At 40.2% G+C, this 18,987-nt stretch overlaps 1 protein-coding gene across 10 annotated transcripts in view; it reads right to left on the bottom strand.

Moving 5' to 3' along the window:
* The window catches only part of DCDC1 (doublecortin domain containing 1), a 209,531-nt gene that overhangs the window by 56,141 nt on the left and 134,403 nt on the right, over positions 1 to 18,987 (bottom strand). For all 10 annotated transcript variants that reach the window (XR_004537631.1, XM_033928555.1, XM_033928557.1 and 7 more), the window contains 2 exons: positions 6,352 to 6,475; positions 299 to 480 (listed from right to left, as the gene is read on the bottom strand). Coding sequence is in view for 9 of the 10 variants with exons in the window: in XM_033928555.1 (XP_033784446.1) it covers positions 299 to 480; positions 6,352 to 6,475 (306 nt within the window). In the remaining variant the exon portion in view is untranslated. The remainder of the gene's footprint in view (positions 1 to 298; positions 481 to 6,351; positions 6,476 to 18,987) is intronic.

Raw genomic sequence — 18,987 nt, 5'->3', positions numbered from 1 at the left:
TTTGTACTTTTTTTTGTATTATGAGCCTAAAATCAAAAAATATAAATGACTCCAATATTTATAAAATTAAAAATTATAAGATAAAAACTACAATCAATTTGTAATTTAGAGATTCTTTTAGACTGTGTTTTTCAGAAATGAAGCAGGTAGCATTTCTAGTCAAAGAAGAGCTGATGTGTGGCTTCCCATAGGAAGCCCAAAGGTAGCCATTGGCAGTAGACCTCACCGTTGTGTCCTGAAACTCCAGTATTAACAATCTTGAAAAACCCTATCAGACAATTGCATAGGTATCCCTTACTCTTTAGTCAGCATGGTTGAGACTTCAGGAGTAACAACGATGGAGGGATTCTGCTTCTCACAGTCTCCGTTTCTTAACACTCGCACTCTCACAGGCCTGTCCCTGTCTGCTTTCTTTTTAGGAGGTTTACTCAGCAGAGGACTATTTGGAATCAGTTGTCCTTCAATTGGCCAATCAAAATCCTTTCAAAGAAGAAATATTTTTAAAAAGGTCATCAATTCAATAAAGAGTGTTATAAACATTTTCAGAATATATTTTTCTAGATTTTATGTTTCACATACAATAGAAATAATATTATAAATACATGAAAAAGAGACTGGACCCAACAAAGGGGTGGGGGAACATTTAGGAGGGTAGTTATCACGCTGTGTTAGGGCAATAACACACATATTTGGCCCTCAGTGTAACTTGAAGAGCATTAATGCAGGCTGTCTTGTAAGTCACGGTGAACAACAAAGTAATGAGATGCAAAACTGATGTAAAGGGCCATTACTCAGACTGGCAATGGGTCACGAGTGGAGTTCCACAGGGGTCAGTGCTGGGACCAATTCTGTTCAATATATTCATCAACGACCTGGAGACGGGGACGACATGTGAGGTTATCAAATTTGCTGATGACACCAAGCTTTGCAGCAGGGTTAGAAACGCGGAAGACTGTGAGGTCCTGCAAAGAGACCTAACAAGACTGGAAGAGTGGGCAAAAAAATGGCAAATGAGTTTTAATATAGAGAAATGTAAGGTCATGCATGTAGGGAAGAAGAACCCGATGTTTAGCTACAAAATGGGGGGATCACGAGCAACCTTGAAAGAGACCTGGGGGTGATGATGGACACAACATTGAAAGCATCAACTCAGTGCGCAACGGCCTCAAAGAAAGCGAACAGAATGTTGGGTATCATTAAAAAGGGTATCACGACCAGGACAAAGGAAGTCATCATGCCGCTGTATCGTGCAATGGTGCGCCCACATCTGGAGTACTGTGTCCAATACTGGTCGCCGTACCTCAGAAGGACATGGCAGTACTCGAGGGGGTCCAGAGGAGAGCAACTAAATTGATAAAAGGTATGGAAAACTATTCGTATGCTGACAGGTTGAAGATGTTGGGGCTCTTCTCCCTGGAAAAGCGGAGACTTAGAGGAGACATGATAGAAACCTTCAAAATCCTGAGGGGCATAGAGAAAGTGGACAGGGACAGATTTTTCAGACTGTGGGGAACCACTAACACAAGGGGTCACTCAGAGAAATTGAGAGGGGACAGGTTTAGAACAAATGCTAGGAGGTTCTTTTTTACCCAGAGGGTGGTGGACACATGGAACGCGCTTCCGGAGGTTGTGATAGCCCAGAGCACACTACAGGGTTTCAAGGAAGGTTTAGACAAGTTCCTAAAAGAAAAGGGGATTGAAGGTTACAGATAAAAAAGAAGAGGTAGGTTACAGAAATGGACAGGAACCACATTACAGGTCATAGACCTGACGGGCCGCCGCGAGAGCGGACCGCTGGGCGCGATGGACCAATGGTCTGACCTAGTGGTGGCAACTTCTTATGTTCTTATGTTCTTACTCTGCAAACACTACAGTGCCCCAGGTACAAACATACTGCTGGTGTTCCTAATGTGCATCGCTGTGACCTGCCTTCCTGGCGGACTGAGAGAGATGTCTGTGTTTAGTGACACACAGAAATGCCTTCAGGAACTTCCCTCCGCTGCTGGAATCCATTACTTCTTATTTCTACGTATAGTGCTACTAGACACACTCAGTGCTGTACATACTTTCTTTGTCCCTAATGGGCTCAAAATCTAAGGAGTTTTTCGTACCTGAGTCAATTAGGGTTAAGTGACTTGCCCAGGGTCATAAGGAACTGCAGTGAGACTCAAACCCAATTCCCCAGGATCCCAGCTCACTGACCATTAGGGATGTACCGGGGAGGAGCCAGGTTGTTTAAGGCCCCCTCTTAAGGGTGAGACCTTATGCGTCTGGGCCAATCAGAACCCTGGTTGCATCTGGGGAGGGACCTAAGGCTCTGATTGACCCAGGTGCATAAGGCCCCACCCATAGGAGAGTCCTTATGCATCTGGGTCAATCAGAGCCTTAGGCCCCTCCCTGGATGCAACTGGGGCTCTGATTGGCCCAGACACATAAGGCATAATCTGCCTCTAAAATTTAGCGACCGAGTTGAATGCTGATTTTATTTTTGAGAATCTGGGCCTAAGAGTTCTAGCTAACCACCTTCTTTGTTGGCAGGTGTGCTGTAAGTGTGTAACAGTGACAATTACCTTGGATTAGAAGCATGGCTGCCTTCCCACAAAAGAGGGTTTGAACAGTTTAACTTTGGCTATTAACATGCTTTAAGTGCGAAACCTTAGCACCCTTCAGTACATACATTATGTAGCATGTGCTAAAAGAAAGAAAACCAAAACATGAAATGAAAGATTTTGTTTTGTTGACCCTCATAGCACAGTGTCAAATTCAACAGTGCCAAAAATAAGCTTTTTCCTGTCCTGAGTCTATGATCTTTGTTTATTGGGATATATATAGTTCCTTAAAAATGTGTTTCAAGATCCAAAGCAGGCAACACGCAGGGGCAGATTACAAGCCACAGCTTTGTGGGAGGATCTTCTTAGGGATTCTGTCTTATAAATTGGTATCTATGTCTTCTATGAGACTTAGAATGACTCACTAATTTCATGATGGTCCTGATCTTGATTAATATTTGCAACAATCAGATGAAGAACTAGACATACCAAAATAGCATGTTGACATGCATTGGAGTTTATCAAGTTTATTGAGATTTTGATTTAAACGCAATATCAAGTATTTTCAATGCGTATAACAATAATAATTTGGGGGGGGGGGACAAATAAAACAGTTTAAAACCATAAACATACAATTTTATCCATAGTTACATTAAAGATTCATAAAGAATGAGAGGTTAAATTACATTTGATTTAAAATAAGCAATTAAAATAGAATAACAATTAGGGAAGAACAATTTTTTATGAAGACTTAGTCTAAGAGTAATTGTTAAGGAGAGACCTGATCTAAAAGTAAATAGGAGAATCAAAAGGATTGTCTGATCTAAGATTCATAAGCATCTTTATACATCTTTATGCTTTTTAGATTACTTTTAAATTTTTCTAGGGAGGTTTCAGCGCGCAGATAGATTGGAAGTTTGTTCCAAAGCTGAAGTCCGAAAATAGAAAAGGTTGTGGTTCTTCTGGTGCCAATTACTTTCAATGATGGAATGGTCAACAAATACTGATCTGTTGATCTAAGAGATTTAACTGGGGAGTAGGGTATTAAGTATCGATATAAGAATATTGGAGTATTAGTTTTCTGAATTTTGAATGTTAACAATGCGATTTTATATGTTATTCTACATGAAATAGGTAGCCAGTGTGCTTCTTGCAAAAGAGGAGTGACGTGATCATTTTTTAGAGTTAGTAATAATTTTTATTGCTGTGTTTTGTATAATTTGTAGTCTTCATATTTCTTTCTGTGTTATGCCTTGATATAATGTATTACAATAATCTAGCTTAGAAATGATCAAAGAGCGAATTAGGACATTAAGAGCTTTTGGTTCTAAGACTTTGGCTAAGGATCTGATGAGGCGTAGTTTATAGAAAAAACTTTTAACTACAGAACTGATCTGATCATGATATGATAGTTCATGGTCCAATAATATTCCCAATATTTTTGTCGTTGTCACTTTTTGTAGTGGAAAATTGTCCCAAAAAATTTGTGCTGCAAATGTAATGTCCTTTTTCCATGGTAGGAACATTATTGAAGATTTAGATGGATTTAGTGCCAGCATGTTGTCTTTTAACCATTGACTAATTTGTTTTAACTTGTTATTTATGTTCATTATCTCAGTAGAATCAGCAGTGTTTAGCGGATGTAATAGCTGGATATCATCTGCATAAGCCTAAACAGAAAATCCTATGGACTGGCTTAGTGTGAGAAGAGGAGCAAGGAAAATATTGAATAAAAGGGGAGACAGAATTGAACCCTGGGGGATACCATATGGATTTATATAGTTACTTGATGATGTGTCTTGGACACTTCTGTACGACATCTTAATCTAATCTAATCTGGGATTTATGAGTCGCACTATGTCTAAAGAGGTCCAAGACACTTTATATCTTACTACGTCTTTCACCCCATACTCCTTTTTTTTCTTTTAACAGAGGGTTAGGTCAAGTCAACAAACAGAATTAAGTTATCTACATAACTAGATATATAAAGACTTTAATTTTAAAAACAGCTTTTATAACACAAGATAAACATTTCATAAATCTAGCAATGTGAAGAGTTACAATTTAAAATGGTACAAAGGCAGCTACAGGAGACACGTTACAAAAACGGTTTGAGGGAAGGTACAACACAAGAAGATAAAGTATCATGGTTTAAGGAGTGTTTCTATGAGGTAGAAGGTGGAGATAATTTATAGTCCAAAGGCAGGTAGATGACAGTGTGTGCAGTGTATTAGAGGTTGTAAGGTGTTTTGTAGGCTCAGGGTCAGTTTTCTTGGTGGGTATGGTGTCTAAGAGAAGTCTTTAGTTTCTTTCGGAGCATGAAGTAGATTGGTTTAGATATGATGATTGTTGAGAGGTTGTTGTGGGTATGGTGTCGAAGAGAAGTCTTTAGTTTCTTTCGGAACATGAAGTAGATTGGTTTAGATATGATGATTGTTGGGAGGTTGTTGTGGGTATGGTGTCGAAGAGAAGTCTTTAGTTTCTTTCGGAACATGAAGTAGATTGGTTTAGATATGATGATTGTTGGGAGGTTGTTGTGGATATGGTGTCGAAGAGAAGTCTTTAGTTTCTTTCGGAATGTGAGGTTGTTCGATTCAGATCTGATAATTATTGGGAGGTTGTTCCGGTATCTTTGTGCCGATATACGTAAAAATAGGACTCCTTTTACTAAGGTGCGCTAGCATTTTTAGTGTGTGCTGAAGATTAGCACGCACAAACCCCGCGCTACACAGAAAATACTAACGCAAACTCTATGGAGGCATTAGCGTCTAGCGCACATAGTGTTGAAAATACATTTGTATTTGAGTCCTTTTATTGAGGGGTAGCTCATCAGAAGCTTACTAAGATTTATGGTCGAGGTGGACTATGATGAAGTGAAAACATTTATAAGAGACATAGTTCAGTTTCCATGTAAGATGTGATACTGAAGTTTATTCGAGTAGTGACAGGTAGTCAGTGTAGCTATTTGAGATAGTTGGAGATTGGGTCATATTTTTTCAGCTTGAAAATAAGTCTAATTGCTGTATTTTGGATTAGTTGTAGTTTTGGGGTTAATGTCAAATAAATAAATACTGTATATACTTGAATATATGTTGATCCAAGTATAAAATGAGATACCCTTTTTCCCCCAAAAAAGGAAGAAAAGAGGTTGACTCGAATATAAGATGGGGGAGCCCTGCCCACCTCCCTTCCTCCCTGCCCTGCCAGGCTCTCACCTTTCCCCACATACTGTTTTGAATCCCTGATGGGCCAGCGGTGTACGAGGCAGGAGCGAGCTATCCTTGCTCCTGCCCAGTGCTGAGCCACTCACTAAATGGCTGCCACAAATTTTCACGAGTCCCACGAGAACTTGGGGCAGCCATTCAGCAACCAACTCAGTGCCGGGCAGGAGTGAGAATAGTTCGCTAATGCCTGGTACGCCACTGGGCCACCAGAACTTGAGATAACCATTCAGGGAGGGGCTCAGCGTGGGGCAGGAGTATGGAAAGCTCACTCCTGCCCATTATACCACTGGACCATCAGGGGTACGCAGGGGGATATGAGAGGGATCCCTCCTGTCTCGGCCCACCCCATCAGGCCATATGGCAGGCCTGGCGGAGGTCTGCAACGAGTCTGAGAGGTGAGCGGATGGGCAATGACCTAAATATAAACCAAGACCCCCGATTTATATTCGAGTATATTTGGTAAATAAATAAAGTGTATTTAATAACATTATAATTCATGGTACAATTTATCAGCTTTGCACAACTGCAAGTATGGCCTAGAATGATATTTATCAGTTAACATGATTGAATCCAATTACCTCATTTATTTCTCCACTGGGAAGAATAGGCCACATGTAGGTTAATTTGTTCCATAAGGGATTCTCGACCTTTGAATGTTTCCACTGTCCAGGTTTCAATGTACTTTCATGCTTTATGGCCCATCTGACAAAACAGATAAGTGGACATTCCTTAGCTCCATTTCTCATAAAGAGGAAATTATTCTGATCAACACATGGAAGGGCCCAATGCTGGGCGCTGAGCACAAATTCTATAACAGGGATAGGGATCCGCAGATTGCATTCTAATATGCTAACGTAAATCACCAACATTTAGGGGTGCCCACTTACGCCATGACTATGGCAGAGCAAATGCTGTACTTTAGCACGTGGAATTGTGGGAGACATCCATTCCCCACCCACATAAATGCCCCTCGCACTTGGGTGCCATACAAGAGGTGTGATAACATTATAGGACACTGTTTAGCATCCAACGAGCACTTTTGCTAGTATGTTCTATCATCTCAGCGCAAAAAGGGTGCAAACATTTAGGCGCTCATACAATGGGGAAGTAATGTGTAACTTTAGAACAGAGTTTCTACATTGTCTATTTTATATAAGTTTTACAAAAGCTAATCAATACACCTTAGAACCATCTTATACCAAGACTGGGCATCTTATACCAAGACCCTGCCAATTTTTCTCACATGGAGGAGGTGGGGTTGGCATGGCAGGAGTAAGTGGGCATTCCTCCTGTCATTTTCGCTGGCTGGGTGGGGGTCAGTTCCCAATGCCGGTTCACCAGGGAGGGTCATCATTGGGGGGAGAGGGTCTTTTTTTTTCTAATGGGGCAGATATTGTTCATATGCACAGCATCTGTGCTCATTAAAAAAAGAAAGGTTAGACAGGTAAGCGACTGGTCTTGACCAGTCGCTTTATTTGGATTGCTAGAAGCCATGTTAGAGCATTAGTCGCTCTACTAGTTTACATGCCATTTTAATATTAACGAGCTTATTTGCATGGAATGAGCGATCGTACAGAAAACCAGGTGGAGAGTCATTTTCAGCCTCAGGTCGGCAAATGCGATCGTCGCTAAAGCTGTTAAAACAGATTTAGTGCCGATTGCTGGCTTTAGTGCATCTGATCCTCTCTCCTTTCGATCTTGCTGCTCCATATGCCTGGAGCAATATGTCAAGCTCCTTCTTTAGCAGAATTGAAATCCAAGCTAAAAGCCCACTTTTTCCAGGCTCCTTTCAACTCCTCATTACCACTCACCTATCATCGTCTCTACAAGAAACTCCCCAACCCCTATCTGTCCCATTTGTTGTGTCTGTCTGTGGCGTAGTGGATGGAGCAACAGCCTCAGCACCCTGAGCTTCTGGATTCAAATCCCACACTGCTCCTTGCAACCCTGGATTGCCCTCAATCCTGCATTGCCCAGATAGTGAGCCCACTGGGACAGATAGGGAAAATGCTTGACTACCTGATTGTAAACTGCTTAGATAACTTTGATAGGTGGTATATAAATACCTAAAATCAATAATTAGATTGTAAGCTCTTCTGAGTAGAGACCATCTATTATATGTTGAATGTATAGTGCTGAATAAACCTTATTAGTAGCACAGACTGAGCCTAAGTTTTAGGCACACCCAAGTTCCAGCCAAGCTCTTCCCCTGGCAACACCCCCTTTTGAGAAAAAACATACTTAGAAAGTTGTGTGTGTAAATTCTAATTAGTGCAGATTGGTTGGTTAACCCAGATGCACACACAAATCAGAATACGCATATTTGCTCATGAAACTTTAGTCGCTGTACCTAGAATCTGAGCGTACATGTACAATCGTTGCTCGTCTTTATTGAATTAGGGCATCTAGATGCAATATTTTCTAAATATACAGGTTACAAATAGGCATCTTCTTACCCTACTAACCTAAGTGCTCTGTTAAAAAATTCTCCCCTCTTATACAATGGTATAAACACCAATTATTTTATTGTGTTCTATGATCTGTAAGATGTCTGACGTATTACAGATTTTTCCCTGTTGTGCCTAAGGGAGTAAATGAGCAGCACATATGTTCACTACCTTTCGAGAAATATATAATTTTAATCACCACTAGATGGAGACAGTGTTTCATGCAATGCTGGCTGCCTGAAATCTATTACTTTATTGTTGTGCTACAATTATTTATTAAAAGTTGAATTACTGGCGTCGCAAAGCAAATAACATTAATATAAACAGCATAGACAAAGAAAATCCCAGTGGAAACAAGACAATGTTGTAATTAATGTAAAAGTGCTCTCAGCTGCTGGTGCAAAACACAACATATTTAATTTCCATACAGTAATCTAGAACTTACATAGCAGCCTACAGGATTTGACAAGGACAATGGATTACTAAAGGTCTATTTTAAAGGGTTATGGCAGGGGTGTCCAATGTCGGTCCTCGAGGGCTGCAATCCAGTCGGGTTTTTAGGATTTCCCCAATGAATATGCATTGAAAGCAGTGCATGTATATAGATCTCATGCATATTCATTGGGGAAATCCTAAAAACCCGACTGGATTGCGGCCCTCGAGGACCGACATTGGACACCCCTGGGTTATGGCTAGAGGATATTGTGTGAAGTGATACTGAACTGGAAACTACCTCTAATGGAGAGAACTTGTCATTTCCCTGATGCAGTGGCATTCACAACCAGTGTCGGAGAGTAGGAAGCCTGTGAAGATTCTTGGTGAAAGGTTTATCACAACCACAGCAAGTAAACATTTATGTGTAATATATGGCTTAAAGTTTGTTTGAAGGTCTATCAAGCCTTCTGACACTTTTCCCGATGGATTGTTATAAAACTGCTATGAACTAAGAGGAAAGTGAAATGAAGAAGTATTGATATTGTTTGAAAATATTTTTTGTAATAATTGAGTCTTTTAAGTACCAGAGGGGAAGTTTATATGCCAGTGACTGAGTCAGGGAGCCTGGAAATCTTTCCATAAGACTCCTGCTCTGAGGTGAGCTCGGTTTATCTCCACAGAGGGCAAGAAGATAAGAATGAATGTATAAGCAGTGTGTTTTGGTGGCTATTCTGTGAGATGAGCAGCGATCGATGATACAAAAAGGTCCTGTGTATTATTTTATGAATGGAAGGCCTTGACGCATGGACATGTTCTATCCTTTCCTGGGTATATCTGAATAGCAGCCCCCAGAGCTATCTGGGAATAGAGTCCTGAAAAGATACAGCCATGCAGCAATGTCCAGTCTATATTTTGCTATTTGCAAAATAATGCATTAAGAGCCATTTTAAATAGGGCAATTGCTACAGTAGGACTTAAGCGCTTCCCTGTGAAAGTGCTTCCTGAGTACTTAAGCGCACGCAAGTGGCCCAGGGGTGATTCTATAAAAGGTTAGCACTGATTCCTACGCTCAACACAAGAATTGCCTTACTGGGAGAGACGGAAAGTCCTGGTGCACTGAGCTAGTATTCTGTAAGTACGTGTGCGTGCAAGATTTTGGAACACCCCAACCTGCCCAAGGCCATGCTAGTAGAAATTTCAATGAGTACCGATTCACTTCCTTATTAGCCAAATTTTGGCAGGCATATCTAGGTTTCCATGCATAGAATGCAACCAGGGTTTACGCAGAGGCAGAGTACAGACAGGCAATGGGCAGGACTCCCAATTCCACACCTCCACATAGCTGCAGTTCCACGTGCATGAATCTGGACACCCTGTCGCCAAATGCAGGTGTCTGATCATACAACTGCTCCCTTCAAACCTAGTTTCCAGGACTAGACAAGAGGCTTTTTCCTGTGGTCACCTACAACTCCAAAACCTTAAGTCTCTCAAAAGACTGGAAATTAAGACAAGTTGAGTGCTCTGAATATGGAGGGAAAATGGTTATCTTCAGCTTACTAGGTGCACATTTAGAAACATGATGGCAGAAAAAGGCCAAATGACCCATCCAGTAACCATTATCTCCTCCTCTCTCAAAGAGATCCCACACTTTATTGAATTTAAACACAGTCTCTGTCTCCACCACCTCTTCTGGGAGACTGTTCCACGCATCTGTAAAAAAGCATTTCCTTAGATTACTCCAGAGCCCTTATGCGTATTTAAATATCTCTATCATATCTCCCTTCTCCTGCTTTTCCTCCTCTGCATTCAAGTATATTCTGCCTGAGCTGTGAGTCCTATTTGTCTTTTGCTGTATTGACTGGCTTGAATATACATTTAGGGAACTCTGTTCAGGAAGCAGAGGTAACCATTATACCTATATGATCAGTGCCTGGCCATGTCTGGGTATTTGCATTGACTGTCTGGGCTTATGTAGCCGGCTGCATAAAGATAAAACTGACTTTCATTCGGTCCAATACGGCCACGTAACGTAGTAATGAATATCGCATAAGTGCCAAATCCTCCCTGGCTTTACGTTTAGCGGTCAGTGGCGATGTCCAACAGCGCTGGCTTAAGTGGATAACCTCCAACAAGCAATTTATCTGGCCAGGAGAAGTTTCTGGCTGGTTATATCGGTTTGGATATGAACCCCTTAGCTTGAAGATAAACCTAATACAAGAGGCTCCTTCCTGAGAGATGGGAAAAAAATAATTTTAACAGGTCAAACAAAAAACTGAAACAAGATAGAGAATTAAAACTACAAAGGATTTCTTGTATCTGTTATTTCAAGAGGTGATTATCTACTCTTTGTTATCAGTATCTATGTGCTCCATCCATTGCTCTACTTATCTCAATAGGTAAGCAATAATATTTTAATTACATTACAAAACATATATATATATATATTTCATCCAAATCTATCTATCTACACCTATATGCAGTATATGTGAGTGAGTTTTTTGCTGTTTCTCAGCAATCGCTTGGAATTTCAATGTTGTTCCTATCTACATTTATGTGGTGAGTGGAATGAGATTATTTTTAAACATAGTAAATTTAAAGACTTTTTAGTGTGACCACCCTGCAATTTTTGCAGTGAACCCTCCTCCCCCCCCTCCATATACACAGAAATAGGGTTCCAGTTTACGGATAACGATGATGCAGTGATGTAGACTTCAATCATTTTTGTATTTGATATTGTGATCGTTTATAATTTATTTGAAAATATTTTGGTTCAGAACGGCAATCATGGGCAAGATGTCGGCAAATCCGGTACAGAATGACACAGGGATCAATCGGACAAGACTGATATGAAGTTCCCAAAGCGATTGGTGACTGTGAAATTCGGACACATTAACTGTATCAAATGAAAGATGTTTTTACTGCATTTTTAGCTCGAATATTTTGAACGCACTAAAATCAGTAGGTAGAAAAGCTATGATAATAAAATGTTGTTTAATAGTAATACATAGGTCTGATGATTGAAATTCAGAGTGGTTGCTCAGAAGAAGGCAAAAACCTAGAGGGGAGTTACTTATTTGCCTCACTGCCTAGTCATTCAGCCATTCCGTCTACCAGAGGTAGGCTAGGTGCAGACCCTGATTGACATATTAACCGGGAAAATACACTGAAATCTGCGTTAAACCTGCTTCCAAGATGTAACATAAGTGACTGTGTTGGCAAGAATAACGTTACAAATGAGAGTCACAGGAGGAAGAGAATTTTGTTTTGTTGGCTGTGCAAAAATAGTCAGGAAGCTGATCAACTGCTTACAAATGAACGGCGAGGCTTTCTGCTCCGTATTATTCACGTCTGCTCTCAGAAGGAGCTTTAAGGATTAATTGTAGACTCCTAATGCACAGAATGATGTAATGATGCTGTTTTTTTTGTTTGATTCCAAATAATTTACAAGATTTTTCAAGTACGATAGGAAAACAATTACCAGCTTGAAAAAAAGATAATTAATCTGTAATTTCTTCACATTAGATCATATCTGTAAAGACAGAGCAGATTTGATTGTCTTCAGCTGCTGTATATTTATTTTTCATTATTTTTCCAGGATGCAGCACCCGTCAGTGCTGACATGTAAATGAGTGAGTTTTGCAGAGAAATGTGATCATTTGTAGAGCCCCCAGTGTGGCCCCCTGCGGAGATGATTGCTTCTGGGAGCCATCCATGGGTTCTTGAATAGGGGGGAAAAGCCAGGCAAAATTTTATCAATTTACATTTTTCGGTGATTAATTTTTATGCAAATAAGAGCCCGACCATGCTCCTATCTCACCTGAATCATGCGGATCAACAAAGATAAATTGAGCATCACTTATTTCTAAAATAGGCTTTGCACTTCTCTACAGCTGTGTTGGAAAATGCTAAAAGCAGGGCCATGAACTTTCCGAGCAGAAAAATAGGCCTCTTTCCTCTTTTTTTGTACAAGGCTGTAAACATGGAACTTAACAAATTTCTAAATATCATTTGAAAGACAACGTTCTACTCTTTGCCCTTCTATATATTTTGACGGTAAAAAATAAAAATGAACTGCTATATAAAATTTTGAGTTCAGGATACATTAAAATTTGTACTCTGATATCGATTCCCAAAGGTTTTCTCAAAAGATATAGAATGGAAGGAAGACTTGCCAAATCAGCCCCCCCCTCCCCCTTTTATAAAACTGTGATAGGAGTTTTTTAGCACAGGCTTTGCGCTGATAGGAATTCTATGAGTGTTGGGAGCAGCACAGAGCATTCAAGTTTTAAGAAAGGTTTGTACAAGTTCCTGGAGGAAAAGTCCATAGTCGGTTATTGAGAAAGACATGGGGGGAAGCCACTGCTTGCCCTGGATCGGTAGCATGGAATGTTGCCAGGTACTAGTGACCTGGATTGGCCACCGTGAGAATGGGCTACTGAGCTTGATGGACCATTGGTCTGACCCAGTAAGGCTGTTTAGTAAAAGGAGGGGGGGGGGAGGTCCTATATGTGTCAAAAGCTGTATTTTAAATTGAAGGTAAAATTCTCACTACATATATCATTTGGCAAATGTGTTTTTTTTGCCTGTGATTTTCGGTTGGTAGAGCGTGTTAACCTCACCAACGATGTGAGGCAGCAGCTCTACCAGTGAGCCACACCTTCAGTCTGTCCTAGTGTGGCAGCTCTTATGTGAACCAAGGCATTGTGACATCACTGCTGAGGTTGGCTCTTAGGCATTGGTGGGATGAGGCATTATGACATCACAATCTCAGCTCTGGAATGTTGCTGCTCTTTGGGTTTCTGCCTGGGACTTGGGACCTGGGTTGGCCACTGTTGTAAAAAGGATACTGGGCTTGATGGACCTCTGGTCCAAGTTTCCAAGTTTTATTAGTGCTTGATAAATCGCTTATTAGATACCTAAGCGATGTACAATTCAGGTAAAATATAAATACAAATACATTAACATTTAAACTAAAAAAAAACAAAACATACTGGGTTAACACACATGAAACAAGGGGGTAGAGGGGAAAAGTTACAATATATTTGTAGAGGAAAATATACATTTAAGGGAGAAAATAACTCAGGGAAGGGAAAAAAGCGAAATTAAGGGATATTAAGCCTAGTATTAATAAAACAAATTTTATAAATCTAAGATTCATATGTTAAAAGCTTCCTTAAAAAAATAGGTTTTTAAAGCTCTTTTAAAAGAAATGAGGTCCTTTATATCTCTAATGTATTGCGGTATTGAGTTCCATAAGGTAGGGGCGATAATTGAAAACATGTCTTGTCTTCTCGTACCAATAATTTTTAAAGATGGAACAGTTAACAAATTTTTTGATGCTGATCTAAGGAATGAGCAGTCTGGTGATGAACTGAGGTTCATTATAGTTCAAAGATTTAAAAACTAGCAGTAATATTTTATACGGGATTCGATGAGCAATGGGAAGCCAGTGGGAGTCTATCAACAGAGGGGTGACATGGTCAAATTTTTTTGCGTTATAAATTCGTTTGATTGCAGTGTTTTGAATGATTTGTAGCCTCCTTTTTTTCTTTTTGCGGTATATTGAAAAAAAGGGAATTGCAGTAATCGATTTTGGAAATAATCAACGAATGGATCAATATATTTATAGACTTAGGTTTAAGAAATTTGGATATAGAACGAATCATACGTAATTTATAGAAGCATGATTTAACGGTGTTCCCTATGTTCTCGTGAAATGAAAGCTTGTCATCCACGATAATACCTAAAATTTTTAATGAGGAAACAGAGTCTAAAGGAATAATGTCTAGGTCAGGACAAAGGCAGTGTCCAGTGAAATGTCCTTTTTCCAGGGGAATATCATAGATTTTCTTTTTTTGATATTTAATGCCAATTTGTTGGTGTTCAACCATTCTTTTATTGAGTTTAATTTCTTATTGATTATAGAAATTTCATCTGGGTTTCCTGGATCGATGGGGGTGCAATAATTGAATATCGTCGGCATAAGCGAAGGATGTAAAACCGATAGATTGACAGATGTTTAGAAGAGGGGACAAAAAAATATTGAAGAGAAGAGGAGAAAGAATAGAGCCCTGTGGAATTCCATATGAGGTCTGACCCAGTATGGCAATTCTTAAGTTCTTGTGAATCAAGTATAGGACAATGAAGCCATTGTGACATCACTGCTGAGTTTGGCTCTTAGGCATTGGTGGAATGAGGCATTATGACATCACAATCTCAGCTCTGGAATGTTGCTACTCTTTGGGTTTCCGCCAGGTACTTGGGGGCCTGGGTTGGCCACTGTTGGAAACAAGGTCCATCGAGCCCAGTATATGATGTTCTTATGATTTTGATTTGGGTGCAGTATTCTTTTTGTTTATGACCTGCAAAATTTCTAAATGTAAACTTTATTTCAAGAAAGTGAACCTAAGCGTTTTGCTAGCCATAAGACAATGAGATATTTTAAAGAGGCAGAACATTTTCATTGTTCATTTTGTTAATTTATTTCTTCTTTTTGGGTCTAAGTGCTCTCAGTAGTTTGCAACTCTTTCACAAGCACAAACTATTTCTGAATGACGAATAATGAGCCATGTTGAGAAAAGGCCCCCAAAATCACGGATGACCAGAACAGCGCTTAGCGTGATTGTACAAGCTACACATACCTTTTACCGAATCGTGCTTAGCGCCAGGCGTAGTCTAGAACATGATCTGACCCTGGCCATGCTTTCCGAGTTGTACATGTAACTTTTAATTAGCGCCAATTAATCAATTGTTATACATGCACGCTGCCCGCCCAGCTTAAGGCACCGTATACAGAATTGAGGGAAGTGTGCAGTAATTGATGCCACCTTAGCTTACTGCATTTGATATGTCCCTGTCTGGTAATTCTATCTCAGTGGTTTACATTCTAACTTAAAATGTCATTTTTCACATCATTTTGCTTCTCTTTAAAAATGATCTGGAAAAGCACAGACGTTTTGAATGAATGCACAGCTTTAGTGACATAAAGTACACGATTCAAAGACAATGTTTTAGCAGTGGCCAAATCCTTCAGTGAAGAAAACAATTCCCCATCTCTTAGTATTGACTTTCAGGATATCCATAAAATATACGCATTAAATACATTTGCATGTTCTAAGCACACTGTCGCTTTGAGGTTCATTGCAGATATCCCGAAAACATGACTGGTTTGGTCTGGGTTGAGAGCTCCTGGACTAGTACACTGGAAAACCTTGTGATTTTTGCAAAAGCAGAAAAATGGAAATGACTACAATTTGCACTTCCTCTCTCACAGCACAAGACTGCCACTAATTATAGGCCAAGACAGATGCTGTGTAGCCTCAAGGCTTCAAGTGCCGGCAGAGCCACTTGCTGCTGTAGTCAACAAACAGGTAGTGAGTGAACTCAAATGTTATGTGACAAGACAGCATGTCTCATCACCCAGTAGAGAGTAAAGGCAGAGAAATTTCAGTGCCAGACACCATAGCACAGTCCTACTTTCTGACAAAGTCTGTGTGCATGAAAGCACACGTGTTTCTGTTTCCTACCAGCTCCGTTAAAAATGATTATTTCAAAGGTACACTGAAGGTGACATTTTAATACACAGCATTTAGCAAGTTTTTACAAGCTTGTTTGCCCTTTGCAAGAATTAAAGAAATAGCTACAACACAGCTTCTTGGCTCACCCACTTAATTCTAATGAATTATTCCCAGTTTCTTAAACACCCAAATTGTGTGTATACTTAATCTGTCAGTTCCAACATGGAAAATTAGTGCCAGCCATAACCTTCCAAGACTAAGTGGCAAATGGAACTTAAAGCACAAGACTGATCTGTAAATTACACCTAAATTCTATAAAATAACATTTTGCCCAAAGGCAAGCACTGTGAATTCCGTTCCGTACGTACAACAGTATCTTGGCTTCCTTCATGAGGGCATTTGGAAAGTTGCACATATGATGCTGAGCTCTTAAATTTTCAGCCAAATTTAGAAGCAAAAATGTTTCGCCCTTAATCCATCCACTTTTTAAGCTCCTACATTTAAGAGATTTTGAGTAGACATTTAGGCCCTGAGCCTGGAGGTCAATTTATGTGCCTGACTCTCAAAGTTGCTTTGCATCTCTGCAAGTAGAACATCTTGGGCCCAATATTCTCTGGTCGGCCACTGTTTGTGCCGTACATTAACTTGCAGTAGGGAGATGTGCTCTTGGTGGCAGAGTTTGAAATACACATACGCTTTTCAATTCTCAAACATATACATTATACTTTACTAATGAAACTAAAAAAGGTGTTGCAGGTGAGCAATTGTCTTCTATTGGGATAACTCGTATTATATTTAGGACTTCTATTCTTAGGCTTTCATAAATTGCAAATGTAGGCGGTGGCAGATGTACATTCACTTGGTGGTATTTTACAAAAGGCTGGATTTGTGCACATCCTGGTATTTGATGCCCTTCCCATGGCCACGCCCTCCTTTGAATGGCACCCATGTTCCAGAAGAGGCTGTAGGATGGATCCACATGCAATTCTTCATTACTGTTAACTTCAGTTGATTGTCAGTGGATCTGGGCTCCACGCCTCCCTAAACCCAATCTGGGGGACAGTACGCACTCGATCCAGATGGTGTGCGCACATGCTCCCTAGTAGGAAAGAGTATACATTGTGGACTAGCTTCAGTAAATGGCGCTGAGTGCCATTCTACAAATTGATTTCATTTTATAGCCCATCGGTTACAAGGATACATACACAGTAGTCATCAGGATTCACAACGCATAAGTTACATAGAATTTAAGGAGAATCTAAGAATGGTTTCAGCGTGGCTACGGGAGATAGGAGAACAAGTAGTGGTTGACAGAAAGTCTCAGGAGCGCCGTGTCTTGATTGGTTATAGTTTGAGACCAGGAGCTTGCTGGTTCGTGAATAGTAATGTCTTCACTGCCTTCCAGAAGGGCAGGAGATTGCCAATTGCCCTGATGGCAGGGAGGAGTTGGTTCCATAATTTAGGCACTGCAAGTTTGGGTGGTGTTTACAAAATGATGCCGAGTGCCGTGATCCACGCCCAACTTTGGGCCCAGCTGAACACTGGTGTAAATCCTCAAGCATAAATTAGGTGACAACCCCCTCTGCCTACATCTATAGTGACGTCCCCACCCTCCTGTGGCCGTGCCCCCTTTTCAGGTACATGCTAGACAGTTTATGCAAGTATCTTTACAAAGCAAGAAGCCTGCACAAATCCAAATTATTGCCACTTATTTGTGCTAATTGGGCATGCAACCACGGGGCACGATATATAGAATTGGGGGGATCTGCAGAAAGTGTGCATTCCTCTCTATAGGTTACCTTGTTATCAGCAAATGACATTCGCTTCAAACAAGAGTCCATCCCTACCGTTCACCAGCCGATATTCGACAAATCCGTTTTGTCAGATGTAGGGAAACTCAAATTAAAAAGGCAGAGCTGATTTACAAAGCTCTATTTTAAGAGTCAGTTTCACAGGTGTGCTATTCTTTCCTGTCTGAGATACCTATGAAAAATGGAATTATCATTCTTAATTTTATCCATATGAGTAGGACAGCCATTGAGTATAACTTATGACATACCGTACATGAATGCAAACCAGATTAGCAGAGGGTAGTAGGAGCCCAGTTCCAAGATTTTCCACCTCTTGATTCAGATCAGGACCTGAACTATCTTCTCCTTTCCATTACGAGAAAAGATTTCCAGGCCCCCAGATTTAATAGGTGGTGCTGCCAGCATGGTGCACTTGCAGTTTTCTGTTGGAATTGCCACTTTGAAACCTCAGTGCTAGTAGGTCAAGCAGAAATAAATTCTATGTCTACTTATCTGGCCATTCTTTCATGGATTAATGGGCCTTACATTGTTCTCATGGTCAGACAAGCTGAACATTGTTAGTTATAAGAACGTATGCTAGCTACAGTCTGTCATTCTTGGGAGCTGTTAGTAGAATGGACTTTGTACAGTAAGCATAAGGAAAACAAGCTGCAGATTTTGTTGCATAAAAGGATGGAAAATGGGAAGAAATAGTCCTTCGATAGACGTGAACTAGAAAAATGGCAGCTTATCTGCACTCTATTCAAAATGACAGTTTTCTTGCACCATTCTGTTGGGATCCTGTTTTTACATATGCAAATGCAATTAGGATCTTTAATCTCTCATCTTTCCTATGAATTAATGGGAACAACTTTACATAGGATGCCTAGTTATAAAATTGGAAATTTAGATCTGTACGTTGAAAAAAAAAAAAAGAATATATTAGAAAAGGCTCAAGCCCAGGCACAAATGGGAGCGTAATGGGCTGAGACGCCAAGGAACTGGCTTTGATTCCCACTGGAACT

This window comes from Geotrypetes seraphini, chromosome 19 (assembly GCF_902459505.1).
Source record: "Geotrypetes seraphini chromosome 19, aGeoSer1.1, whole genome shotgun sequence".
NCBI lineage: Eukaryota > Metazoa > Chordata > Amphibia > Gymnophiona > Dermophiidae > Geotrypetes > Geotrypetes seraphini.
The sequence above is the reverse complement of the archived record's forward strand: the minus strand, read 5'-3'. Positions and strand labels throughout refer to the sequence as shown.